The following is a 13008-nucleotide window of genomic DNA, read 5'->3' as shown; positions in this document are numbered from 1 at the left end:
AACACTGAAATCAGAGTGATTATATTATTTGCAGCCAAAGATGTAGAAGCTCTATACAGTCAGCAAAAACAAGACTGGGAGCTGACTGTGGCTCCGATTATGAACTCCTTATTGTCAAATTCAGACTTAAATTGAAGAAAGTAGGGAAAACCACTAGGCCATTCAGGTATAACCTAACAGCATTATTAAGATTCAATTGGCAAAACTTATAGAGACCCTCCAAATACCTTTTTCTAAAGCATTGCTGTTGGTCTTTCTAAATTGTAGACCCACCTCATTTCGAGCTCTCATGCCCTTTGAGATAATCACAGGATGTGCAGTGCACTGGACTCTTGCCTCTTTTGACCCCCAAGTTAAAAAAGGAGGGGTTCTCCAATACTACAAAGGCCTAATTATTTCTTTTAAAAACAACCATGTTTCAGGACTTTCCTGGTCGTCCAGTAGTTAAGAATCTGCTTTCCAATGCAGGGGACACAGTCCCCTAGTCGGGGAACTAAGATCCCACACATCATGGGTCAACTCAACCCGTGCACTGCAACCACGGAGCCTGTGCATTCTATAGCCCGAGTGCCACAACTAAGACCTGAAGCAGCCAAATAAATAAATATTTTAAGGAAAAAACAAAACAAAATCACGTTTTGGTAAAACAATCTCTTTCACAGTGCACTCTTGGGAGAGAAAGACCTTGATCATCGTATCTTGCAACCCGGAACTTTCATCTGTTGGAAAAGACACTAACTAAGAGAAGGAGGCTGCCATCAGTACTGCTAACCCCCCTGTGCTACAAAACTCCAAAGAATACAACTCTTATTTTCATCTGATACACCTAAGAAAAGCACCAAACCCTGTCTGGACCTTCAAATCATCTGGTGACTTGAAAGTAGATTTCGCTGAATTGAAGTAGATGACATCTGCTGAGACAGCTTTCCAAAGATACCTAGACCAGGCCTGTTGGAAATTTGTCACCAAGCCTTTGATGACATAATGCTACACATGCTCTTTAACATCTAGGATCTTGGTAACATATGGACTTTCAATAAAAAGTGCCTAAGAGTTCTCCCTCCTACCCCTCGTTTCTTAAATATGACCTCAACAGATCTCCAATCTGTGCATTTTCTCCCTGATGTGGGACACTACAGGAAAAGCCTTTCCTTGCATAGAAGGTCAATAAGACCCTGAAACTAGAAAACCTGACTCAGATTAGTGATGCTTTCAGAAAAAGATCTTGACTGAAAGGAGGAAATGTTAAAAAAAATAAATAAACAGAAACCTCAAGAGTTGGGAGACCATAAGGGCAAGCATTCATGCCCTATAATGATAGCAAGAGCCCAGCAGAAAGACCTCCACTTCTTTCCTGACAAGGACTCAGCCAACGAAAAGCCGCGGACTCATGTTTACTATAGGCCTCCTAAATTCCTTTTTCCCCTTTAAAAAAGTTTTCCTCTCCATTTTTGCTGGGGACTTTCACATGGCTTGCCACGGTTATAGACTGATTCTCTGCTGATTCCAAATAAGCCCATTTTTGTTGGAGAAATAACTGGAAGTCTATTTGCTAGGTCAACATCCCCCACCCTCACTGACACCCCAAAGCTGACCTCTGGGCAGAACCAGGCACCGTGCTCCTCAGTCACCCACACCAGCAGCACATTCAGAAAATACAGCTTTGTTGGTTTCACATGCTAATTTCATTACATCTTGAACTGGGTATAGGTGGGGGAGTGGTGGTTCACAGATAGGGCTCCCACATGGAAGGGTTAAGGACTTGGGGCAGCAGCACATCTTCTGCCTGGAAATAGTCAGGGGCCAAAAACACCAATAGAGTCTGGCTCAAATGACCCCCTCCATTTCCAGAGTAGAGGTGGGGTTGATAGGATCAGGCGTTTCTCAGCTCTGGGGGAAGGTACTCAAGGTCCAGGAGTCTGAAGATGTCTTCCTCTGAGCCCACGTGGAAAACCATCTTCTGCAACAGAATGCAGGCATTAGGGCCTGGGGGCCATTCCCTCCACTGCAGCAGATTCCCCAAGAAAGGTATGGGGAGGAGGCTAGAAATGCTGGCAGAGCCCAGCCCTATGGTAGATGCCTCTTGAGGGCCCTGTGGCGTCCAGGTTTGAGGGACCTGGGGCTGATTCAGACTGTGGGCCAAACAGAAAGACATTTTCTACCCACCAGGCCTCCCATCACAGCAACACACCTGCTCCGGATCAAACAGACCATGGCTGTTCAGACAGAGGCCCCTCTCCTTCCTGCTGAAGCGGCGTAGCTCCCGCTCAAAATGCTGGGGAAAAAGTGACGTCTCAGCAGGGCCACCAACCCCAGATCCCACGGCCAGCCCCAGCAGCACACTCCCTACCTTGGAGCCAGTCCAGCCAAGCAGGGCAAAGGGGAACTGGCTGATAGGGGCAACCACCAGGTCCACCCGCACAGCCTTCCAGGCGAAGCAGGGCTTCTGGGCACCACCTACGGCAGCCCCTGGGGGTTGTGGCAGGCGGAAGATGCAAAAACTCCTCTCAAAGGCATCCATGGTGTGACTCTGCTGGGTCAGGTCTCCCTGGTGGCTGTGCTGGTGCTGGTGGTACAGGACAAGGCCCTGGAGAACAGACATGGCCAGCCACTGCCATGTGGGACTGAGAAACCAGGAGCTGGAATCCTAGCAGGACTCTCAGCAGGGGACGTGGGAAGCCCCTCACCTGCTTCTTCAGGTAGCACATCACTCTGGGCAGCAGCCCTGCCTCCTGGCCCTCCTGGGGGTGGGTGATGAGGAAGTCCACGTCGTGGCCCTGCAACTTCCCCCTGAGGGGGCCAGTCTGACTCACAGCCTCCATGCTCTCCCAAAACCCCTCAGTGAGGGAAGACCCACCTCAGTGGTCCCACCTCAGACGCCTTCCCGGAGGAGGGCCTGGAGCTGAGCCAAAGGGCGTGTCGAGTCCCCTTACCTCCGGAAGCCTCCGGCCAGTGTAACAGTGGCCCCAGGAAGGGCCTGCCTCACGGCTGCCTCCACCACTTGCTGCAGGGCCTCAACATCTGACCGCAGGATCAGGGCACTCAGGTCCTGGTGGTGTTGGAGTCCTGTGGACAGTACAGCTCTCCTCACTGGCCCAACCTAGCCCTCTCCAGCTATCTACCACCACCCCTCCTCTCTCTTAAATATTAAACTTTTATTTCGAAATAACTGTAGATCCACATATAGTTAAAGGAAATAACAGAGGTCCTCTGTGCCCTCAGTAACATCTTGCAGAACTATTGTATATCACACCAGAATTGACACTGACACAATCAAGATACAGACTATCCTTTTCAACATCTGTTTTCCTATCCATAAAATGGGACTAGGAGGTATTAGATGTGAAGAGGATGACTCTGCCACTTAAGAACACCTCACCTGAACCCAAATCCACCTCCTCACCTGTCAGAGAAATCACTGTACCTTCCACACACTATTAGGAGGGGATGAAGTGTGGGAGTTAGGGCCATTGGCACAGTGTGAGCTCAGTAAGCACTGCTGGCCACTCCTTGGGGAGAGGTGAATAAGTGGAACCAACAGATGTCACTACAGATGTCACTGCGTAATGCTCCACTGGACACACGGCTCTCTGGTCTCACTCCCTGTTGACCAACCAGACAGCTCTCCCAGGACCCCCAGGTGGCCTCCCCTCCCCCAGCTCCTGGGAAGATGTTCAAAGAGGCAATGAGTGCTAGGCTGTGGGGCTCCTTCAGAAGGGCCCCCAACCCAGGCCACATGGAGAGATGGAGCATCCGCTCAACACCTGTTACATGCTGGTCCCATGCCAAAGAGCTCACAGAATCCCATCCTTTAGAGAGAAAGTAACTGAGGCTCAGAGAAGTCAAAACTCAGGGCCATGATATCTGACCTAGTAAGTGGCAGAGATGGAACTCAAATCCAGGCCTCGTCAGCTCTCAAGTTCACGTTCTTTCCATTGCATAGTGCTAGCTCCCACAAGCAGGCTCCTCACTGAACCTCTCCCCACTGAGCGTCAGCCAGCAGGCCAGGGCACCAAGCACCACACTGGTAAGTGTGTCCAGGGCCTGGGCTTCTCTGACCTGCTCTCCCTTCCATGATATCAGGAGTAAAGGGTCCATGCCTGGTTCAGGTCCAGGTCTAACCAGGAGGCAGCTACTGTGACCATTATCATTCACTGAAAATGGCTTGCAATGGTTCCTGACTCCACTGGTTCAGGAAGCCACCAAATACAGATGCCTATTTTCACACTCACCCTGCTCCCTGCCACACAGGCAGCCATGAGCACACACCATGCATTAGAAGGGTTCTTTGGTGTGGGAGGTTTTCAGGCCCTGGTGCTTTGGGGAAGCCCAGAGCTCCACCCTCTCTCAGAAAGCTCACCTGCTTTCTGCTGCTGGGTTAGTGTCTGGGACTCCCCTCGGAGGTCATCCAGCGTCCGGAGCCCTTTTCGGTACCACTGGTCAGCAGTCCTTACCCCGACCCCAAAGATCTGAGTGAAAAGCTATTTAAAGGATGAGTACAGTGTGGTCAGGAGCAAAGCTCTTACAGCAAGATGAGGCTGGCAACACTGATGAATGCGCGGCATGTCCTAGGACAGCACCCCTGTGGCACTGCACAAATGACCTCATTAAGTCATCATGTGGTCTGGCAGGTGGCATGCCTACTCACATTTTTCATGTTTAAATAATCTGCTCAGGCCACACAGTGGGTTCACAGGCAGGACTCAAACCCCGAACCTGGCCCTGACGCAAACATCACGGGAGACAGCAGAGAAGGATCAGGCCCCTCCTTGAAAAGAATCTCTCCTCAGAACTTGTACAGTTCTAGCCCATGATTCCAACATCACCAAAGGAGTCATCCTAACAGTCTATCCAGTCACTGGGAAAACCATACTGCTCCCACCCAACAGTAGCTGGGACTTATTACTGTGGCTCTGCCTCTTAAAACAGCAAAAATGGGCAGTTAACAACTAAGGGGTTGTTTTAGCAGGATCTGGAAGGAATAGCTGGGGGCTGGCTATGGCTCTGTTCCAGGAACAAACACAGCAAGTACCACTGCCTGGCCATGGGTCAGCAGAGGTGTCCAGGCCAGTGGAAACGATGTTGCTGGAGCCGACCTCTCATAGGGTGGCCACCTGCCCTTGCACAGGTCTTCCACACACTGGATGGGCCCTAGAAACTCACTATTTCTTCCCTGACTATAGCTCATTCGTCAGGGGTGGGCACCTGCCCTAGGCCAGCCACTTAAGAGTCCCTCCTCAGGAACTTTTGAAGCTGAAACAAAAGGGCAGCCTTGCAGTGGTACAGGCTACAGTACACGCCAGGGGCACCTTCGTGAGGATGCCGCTGGCGTGCGCAGGGAGGAAGAACAGCCAGGTGGCACTCATGTCCCTGAGTCCTACTTCCTGCAGACCAGGCTGTGTTGATCCCCTGAAACAACAGCATGAATTGGATCACTTTAACCAACAGACTCCTGAGAGGAAAGATGCGGAGAATAACCTAATCATGTTTGTAACAATAAACCTCTCATTGTTCTGTACTTCTCTCCTAGCCTGGATGCCTTCTGGGACTCAGGGGGACCCAGGAAGAGAGAGATGGCTCTGCCCCTTCTCGGCGCCTCTCCACCCATCAACCCCTGTGTTGCCTCCACACCCCCAAGCCCCTCCTTGCTTCATCCATGGCTCCTCTACGTCTCTGAAGCTCCGCAGCTCATTGATCCTCACATTCTGGGTGACCTTCCCTGGCAACTGACACACCCTGCTAGGGAAGCCCCAATTCCATGACCAGTCGCTGGTCTGACAACCTCCAGTCACAAAACTGGGGTGTCTGAGAAGCATGACTGAGCATCCATGAGACCAGAAGTGGGTGGCAACAGCGGGAAGGTGCGCCGTGGACACAGGCAGGACGACACCAACAAATGAGCGTGTGAGATCACACAAGGCAGAGATGAGCAAGGAAGAGAGCCCCTCAGACTTAATCGTCCTGTGGCGCCCAGAGAAAGGTTCTGTTTTGTTCAGGGTGCTCTGTTTAAGATGCCAGGGCATGCAATATCCTGGAGAATATGCCATCAATAGTCAAATAAGAACAGATGCTTCTGAGTGATCTAGAAAATTCCCTGTGCTCAAAACAACTTTCTTGCCCACCTGTTTGGCTGCCTCATGCATATCAGGTGTCCTCAGTTAGACCCTCTCTGACCCCAGGGTGGGACCTGCCACCCCCTCTTGCTGCCTGACATGGTGGGAACCTTGCTGTGGCTCTGGGGGAACACTGTGGAGCTGCGGGCCCCTGCTGAGGGCTGCCCTGCATACCTTCATGGTCTGGTACCTCTCTGAGAGCCGGACTCTCTCCACCTCATCACACACTCCATGTTCTAGCAGCTCCTGTGGGAGGAGACATAGCCTCACTGGAAAGAAGAGGGCTGGGGGGCCCAAGGCCTCGACAGAACCCCCAACACCCAGAATTGGGGTCTTTGTGGGACCAGGATCCCAGGGGACTTGCAATGAAGAATGTACCCAGGGATCCTCCAAGCCCCTTGGGCAAGGAACAAGGGCCTATCTTGTTATCTATCTCTCAGATAGATATCAAGCCCCGGGATATGTCAACAACTGCTTTTTTAAAACACAGGTGAATTCAATAAGACTTCTTTTAAAAGCAAGGGATGCAGGTTTAGTGAGGGAACTAAGATCTCACATGCCATGAAGCCAAAAAAAGAAAAAAAACAACACATAAGTGAAAGTATTTTTTCTGGCATTATAAATTCACTCAGTGGTGATGTACAAAAGGACAACTTAACATTTTAAAAAGAAGTGCTCATGCTCAGAGGTCCTCTCCCACCATTCCGAACAGTCTGGGCTGATGCCCACAATGCCAGCTACCAGCCTGCCAGACTCCTGGCAGCTCCCTTGGCTGAAACCTCTCAGTCACCCTCAGGCAAGTGGTGCTGACCCAATTTACACATGAGGAATGTGGGTGAATAGGGTGGTTTGCCGCTGCCTGGGCACCGTCTTTGGCCACAGCTGAGGTTTGGGCTCTGAGCCACCCAGTCACCTGCCCTCACCATGCTCCCAGTCCTCCTCGCCACCCCTCATTCACATTCACAGCTCTGCCCTTCTACTTGCAGTGAGCACAAACCTGGACGATCCTGCAGGAGTGCTCTCCAAAGTGGGGCAGGCCCTGCAGCTGGCTCAGGGCTGTGACTGGGCTGGGGAGGGCCTTGAGCACCGAGGCCGCTCTGTAGAAGGAGATCTGGCGGCCTTCACTGCCATCGAAGCCAGCGGCCTCTGCCAGCGTCTCCAGAGCCTCCTGCAGGGAAGGGTCCTTGGTGAGAGACAGGGATGGCAGGGTGCCTTACCCTAACCCTCCCTCCAAGGCTGGGACACGGGAGGGCCTGGCTCCATCCCAGGAAGGCAGGGGAGCAACAGTTCACCGAGAGGTTGGCATTGTGGTGCACGAGAGGTGTGGGGCGCTGGCAGGCATAGGGCAGCATCCATGCTGGGCTTGGCATCTCCTTTTTGGGCACAGCCACCTAGGGATGGGCAATGCACAGGCTGCTTTGAGGCTGCAGGGTTGGCAGAGGACCAGGCAGCCCTCCAGAGCCCTATCTCTCCTGGTAGGGGGTGGTCACCTAGGGCTCTCAGGACAGGAGCCAACTCTGAGAGGGCAGAACTGCTAGAGGCCAGAGCAGCAGTAGCGGTACAATGCTACCTCTCACAGGGAACCTGTTCTGTCACTTCCCCTCAATCAAGTGGGCCTGGCGTGCCTATCACCCTTACGCCACAGATGGGGACTCTGAGACCTTGTGGCTCATGGGCAGAGCCAGGATTTGAATGCAGGCAGTCCTTTTCTGCAGAGAAGGTAATGGCAAACCACTCCAGTACTCTTGCCTGGAGAAATCCATGGACGGAGGAGCCTAGTAGGCTGCAGTCCATGGGGTCGCTAAGAGTCAGACACGACTGAGCGACTTCACTTTCACTTTTCACTTTCATGCGTTGAAGGAAATGGCAACCCACTCCAGTATTCTTACCTGGAGAATCCCAGGGACAGAGGAGCCTGTTGGGCTGTTGTCTATGGGGTCGCACAGAGTTGGACATGACTGACACGATTTAGCAGCAGCAGTAGCAGTCCTGTTCTGAGCCCACACCTGAACCCCTTCACTGTGCTCACCCAGGAAGCACTGGGACCTTCCCCGTGGTGGTCTGGATGGGGCCCTCACTGCCCAACTCACGGGAAGGACACTGAGGCACTGCTGCCATGTCACCTGTCCCAGCTGAGGTCTGGCCAGCACTGGGGCTTCCTCAGCAGCTCTACCCTAAGCCTCCACCCGGCTCACCTCCAGGCGGTGCCGGCATTCCACAGGGACAGGCTGCCCAGCTGCCATGCTCTCTGTGAACCAGCTTATGTCTAAAAGCACTGGGCGGGTACAACCTGGGGGAAGAGCCAACATCTTGCGCTCCTGCCAGCAGACAGCCTCCTCCGCTGAGGTCCCCTCCATCACCACATGTGTCACCTCTGGGCTGGGTGGAAGGAAGAGAATGTGAGGCCTGGAGCCCTTTCCCAGGCCTGCCATTCTTCCTGCTCCATTCTACATCTCCAAGCCTTCGCCAATACTATCCCCTCTGCCTGGTGAGCATCTGTTCACTCCAGATTTTCAGCCCCTCCTCCTGGCAGCCAAACATCTCCATCACTCCAGCATCTGCCGAGCTGTGGTTCTCTGCTCTAGCTAGGATCACAAGCCCAACCCTTTTTTGGTGTTATCTGTCTTCTTCTCCCCCAAACCCAGACAAAGGAGAGGCCAGGGGCCTGGGGTCCAGGAAGCAGGGCGGGTGGGGGTGGGTGGGTCCTACTTCCAAGTGCTGGAGACAGACTACTTGGCTTTGAACTTCAGCTCTGCCCCACACTGGCTCTGTGCCCTTGGGCACATCACTTCTCTCTGTATTTTTGACTTCCAACTCTGCAAAGCAGAGATATTAATATATCTACTTTGTAGGCTTGCTGTAAAGATTAAACGAACTAATAATAAGCAAAAGGGCTTAGATAGTGCCCAGTACACTCTAGGCTGCTGTCATCATCCTGAGTGGGTCTGCCACAACCCTGGTACGGTTAACTAAGCTTCAGGAGGACTGGCTCCTGGTTCACTTTGCTCTCTCAACTTCAAAACGATGGGAACCCTCCTCCCTTACTCTTAGCATTGCTTCTGTGACCGTTTTGTTTGGTTTAATTCTACTCTTGGAAGTCTCACTTAAATCACTTTCTCAGCTCTGAGGAGAGAGATCTATTTAGCTCACATGGCAAGATGAATTCACCTAACGAACCGTTACTAATCCAACATACACGCGCATGACTTTCACAAAGCCTCCAGCATGTTCTCTCCTTGTCCTACAGAACCACTCCTGGCCATAACTGCTGACACCCTTTTACATAAAAGGAAATTAACAAAAGCCATGTGACCATCTCAATATCCTCAGCTGTAAGGTAACACCGTGTATACAAGTGGCTGGTCAGCTGCAAAACTCCTAGCAGGGGCATTTTGTGCTAAGGCCATCACGCCACGCGGCAGCGCCCCCCGGCCGGCACGGCCCGACGGCGCGGTGATACATATAAGCGTGCCACATTCCTCGGTAAGGCGAGGCCTTTGGCCGGCACCCGCCCTGCGCCCCTCGGTAAGAAAGCCCTGGAAAGGCGGCCCCGGGCAGGTGACCCCGCCGAGCGGCAGCTTCGCCACAACCGCGCACCTGTAGGCATTCAGGACGCGGAAACCCTTGGAGACAGCCAGGCGTGTGAGAAAAGCCTGGCGACTGCGGCCCATGTGTGGTTCGGCCAGGTAGATAGTGACCCCCGGGAAGCGCACCGAGGAGGAGGGGGCGGTGCTGGGGGACGCGACCCGCGCTCGCCGTCGTTTCGGTAGCATTAGGGCCCCGGGCACCCGCGGCGCCCAGCGGAAAGCCCAGGAAGCCTGGCCAGAAGCCAGAAGAGAAGCGGGCGGAAGGCAGACAGAAGCCGGAAGCGACAGCGGGCGGAAGCCGACCGGAAGGGGAAGTGGCTCCCGGATCCACTTAAAGAGGCAGGCCCCGCCCCCTGCAAATTGAGCCTCCCGGTGGCTCTCCCCCCCCGGGGTCGTTCGGAGGGAGGGGGAGGTCGGCTTTAGAGGCCCCGCCTCTATGCAAATAGAACCGGAGCGCACACCTTTTATTTAAATTAGCCTCGTAGACAGTCGCCTCCCGTTCCCGGGACCACCCGGCAAGAGAGACTAGGGTTGGGGGTGGGAGCTGAGAGGGAGGAGGTGGGAGGTGAGGCAGACCTCCTCGACGCGGGTCAGGGGGCTTTGTCCTCGGAGGGTGGAGATGAAGTCGCGGTCGTGGTGTCTGGGGGTCGTCCTGCGCAAGGGTGGAGAAAGCGGGTAGTGGTCGGTCGGTGGCTGGTAGGAGTGGAATAGTTCTCAGGAGCGGATTATCCACTCTACCCGCTTCTCTTCGCCTCCTCCGACTGGATCAGGCCGGACAGATGGGCCGCGGAAACCTGGCGGCGAGGAGTCCTTGGACCGCGGGCCCCGACAAACGCATTAGCTTGAAGCGTTCTGGTGGAGTGGTCTCTTCAAACCCCGGGAAAGGTTTTTCAGTCTTTTTCTATCGAAAGGCGTTAGGACGACTGGCCGGCCATTTGGAAAAATAGAAGTTGGCTCCCTCCCTCACGCTTAACACCAAAATAAAATCCAGATGGATCAAACATTCAAATCTAAGAAAGAAACAACACAAAAATTGTGCTGGGAAGTCGATGAATTTTTTTTCAGCCCTAAATATCACAATAAACCTGGAAACACGAAAGGGAAAAAATGATAAGCTTGACATACGTATTTTAAATTACTTAAAAATTAAAACGCAAACGGGGGGATTACTGTGACACATTTTGAATTTAATTCCTGTAATTAAGAAATTGTTCACAGATAAATACGGCAAATACAATGAGCAAGAACACCAGTAGGCAATTTACAGAAGAAAGGCTTCTCAAAAACATACCAGGGACTTCCCTGGTGGTCCAGTGGTTATGATTCTGTCTTTCCACTGCAGGGGGTGTGGGTTACATCCTTGGTCGAAGAACTAAGACTCCCCTATGTCCCACAGCCAAACAATTTTTTTTTCCCCTTTTAAAAACAAAAAAAATACCAGATTGCCTGACGGGTCCAATCACCACACAAGGGCAAATTTAAATAAATATTTTTACCTGTCACATTAACCAGTGTTTACAAATTGATCACACATGAGGGAATTGGCAATTTGTAGGAGGGACTTTTTGGAAGCCAATTTAGCAAACCTACCCAACAAAATGAAAACAGAAATCTCACCCCACAATTCCTTTTCCAAGATTGGTATTGCATTGAATCTCTAGATCAGGTTGGGAAAGCAGACATCTTGACAACACTGAGTGCTCTGTGTGTCTCTCCTATTTTCAGGCACTACGTTTTGGAATCTCTTTGCTATACCATGTGATGTCCTGCATCTCCCTCCCCAACTCTCACACCCCACAGCCCTTCACTAGTCAGTGGGCACAGGGCTGAGGGAGGCAGGTACCTGAGACCAGGTCCCCTCTGGACCTCCCCACCAGCTCCCAGTCTGCCCTCCTGGGCCCAGCACACACACTGTGAAGCTGGGAGGCCTGGGATGCAGACCCTGTCTCATTTCCCATGCTCATTTCTTCTCCTGACGTGTGGGAAGGGGGAGCTCCCAGGTTCTTTGTAAGGGGTTACTTCCCCATCTGCAGGTGCTGCCTTTCCTCAGGGAGCAGTAGCCTATCCCCTGAAACCACTCCTGTTCCTTTTAATGGCCTCTGGCTCCATTTTGGGTACCTGAGTTCTCTTCCTGGGGAGGCAGAGGCAACTTTTAATGACCCACCCACCATACCTGAATACTTAAAACACTGGGCAGCTTGCAAAAATGAGCCACACCGGGCTTTCGAGGGCCCAGGGAGGCTTTGTGAGGGGTGATCTTTGGTAGCCACCCAGTGGAGGCCTGGGCACCAACGCACAAGGTCATGGCCTTGATGGTTGCCCTTTTCCTCTTCTCTCCTTCCTGGCCCACTAGGTCACTGTACAACCAGCTGAGAAGTAGAGACCTCAGCCCTCTCTTTCCAGTAAACCTGGCTTGGAGTTCCCAGATGTCTAAGCCCTCAGCCTCCTGCTGCCTACACTGAGACCAGCCCCCCAAAAAGTCAGAGGCTGCACAGGCCCTCTCAGCTGCCCTGAGGGTCGCAGTCCGCCCCCTTTTCTGCACTGTGGTATCCTCATGCTGTGTTTCAGATTAGTTTTACGCAGATGTATGAGCTTGCATTTTTCCAAGATGAATCTCATTTAGCTATTTCCTGTTCCCACTTCCAGTTCAGAAAATGCCCCTTGGGGGTGATTTTTTAGGCCTTGTGACCTTCACAAAACCTCCCCATGGAGCACCTTCTTTGAAGTTCACTTCAACGCTGTTGGCGACTATCCTTGGCCTGTTGGGGCCAGAACTCTGCCCTGGCTCTGAGGCCCAACCCGCCCCCTGCCGGTTCCCGGCCCCTGCCGGCTACTTGCCAGCAGCATTCCAGAGGGCGTGCGGTCAGACTGCTGATGCTGCTGCTGGACCGGAGCTCCTGTGGGCCACTGGCCCAAAGCTCTGGCCTCAAGTGCTGGCCCTGTACTTTCCTGAGCTACTCACCGCATCTCTGTGGGTTTGGGCTACCTGGTCCACTCAGGCTGACAGAACAAAATATCACGGACAGGGCAGCTTAAACAAAAGAAACATTTCTCATTGTTCTAGAGGCCATCAATCTAGGATCAAGGTGTGGCAAGGCAGGTTTCATTCTGAGGCTTCCCTCTTGGTTTGTAGGCGGCCACCATCTCTGTGTGCCCATGCAATCTCTGTGTGCTGGTGGAGAGAGAGAGATCTCTTCCTCTCTCTTAAGGTCACCAGTCATATCAAATTAGGACCGCACCCCATGACCTCATTTAACTTTATTACTCTTAAAAGCCCTTTCTCCAAGTGCAGTCACTTTGAGCTTTAG

At 52.6% G+C, this 13008-nt stretch overlaps 1 protein-coding gene across 4 annotated transcripts; it reads right to left on the bottom strand.

The window, feature by feature from the left end:
• Positions 1 to 263: 263 nt before the first annotated feature.
• Positions 264 to 10040, bottom strand: POLM (DNA polymerase mu). 4 transcript variants are annotated; one of them, XM_055421119.2, is made up of 11 exons: positions 9711 to 10040; positions 8309 to 8492; positions 7406 to 7504; positions 7111 to 7281; positions 6288 to 6359; positions 4361 to 4481; positions 2934 to 3066; positions 2688 to 2790; positions 2351 to 2587; positions 2192 to 2275; positions 264 to 1957 (listed from the first exon to the last, which is right to left on the bottom strand). In XM_055421119.2, the coding sequence occupies exons 1-11, from the start codon at positions 9884 to 9886 to the stop codon at positions 1874 to 1876; spliced, it is 1464 nt and encodes a 487-aa protein (XP_055277094.2). In that variant the 5' UTR covers positions 9887 to 10040; the 3' UTR covers positions 264 to 1873. The 4 variants fall into 4 exon arrangements, with proteins under 4 accessions (XP_055277094.2, XP_055277097.2, XP_055277096.2 ...); XM_055421122.2 differs by having other exon boundaries at positions 271 to 1960; positions 8309 to 8487; positions 9711 to 9815; XM_055421118.2 differs by having other exon boundaries at positions 277 to 1960; positions 9711 to 10033.
• Between the last annotated feature and the right edge of the window lie 2968 nt (positions 10041 to 13008).

Source organism: Moschus berezovskii, chromosome 3 (genome assembly GCF_049115385.1).
Source record: "Moschus berezovskii isolate FMDL1 chromosome 3, NW_MosBer_1.0, whole genome shotgun sequence".
Classification (NCBI taxonomy): domain Eukaryota; kingdom Metazoa; phylum Chordata; class Mammalia; order Artiodactyla; family Moschidae; genus Moschus; species Moschus berezovskii.
This window is presented reverse-complemented; position numbering and strand designations above follow the sequence as displayed.

What these genes read in the sequence shown, in the direction of transcription:
- POLM (XM_055421118.2), bottom strand. Translation starts at nt 9,886, where the DNA reads ATGCTACCGAAACGACGGCGAGCGCGGGTCGCGTCCCCCAGCACCGCC. An exon ending in AACCCAGCAGCAGAAAGCAG is followed by an intron (nt 3,067 to 4,360) that starts GTGAGCTTTCTG and finishes TACTGTCCACAG; the next exon opens with GACTCCAACACCACCAGGAC. An exon ending in TGTGCTACCTGAAGAAGCAG is followed by an intron (nt 2,588 to 2,687) that starts GTGAGGGGCTTC and finishes TCTGTTCTCCAG; the next exon opens with GGCCTTGTCCTGTACCACCA.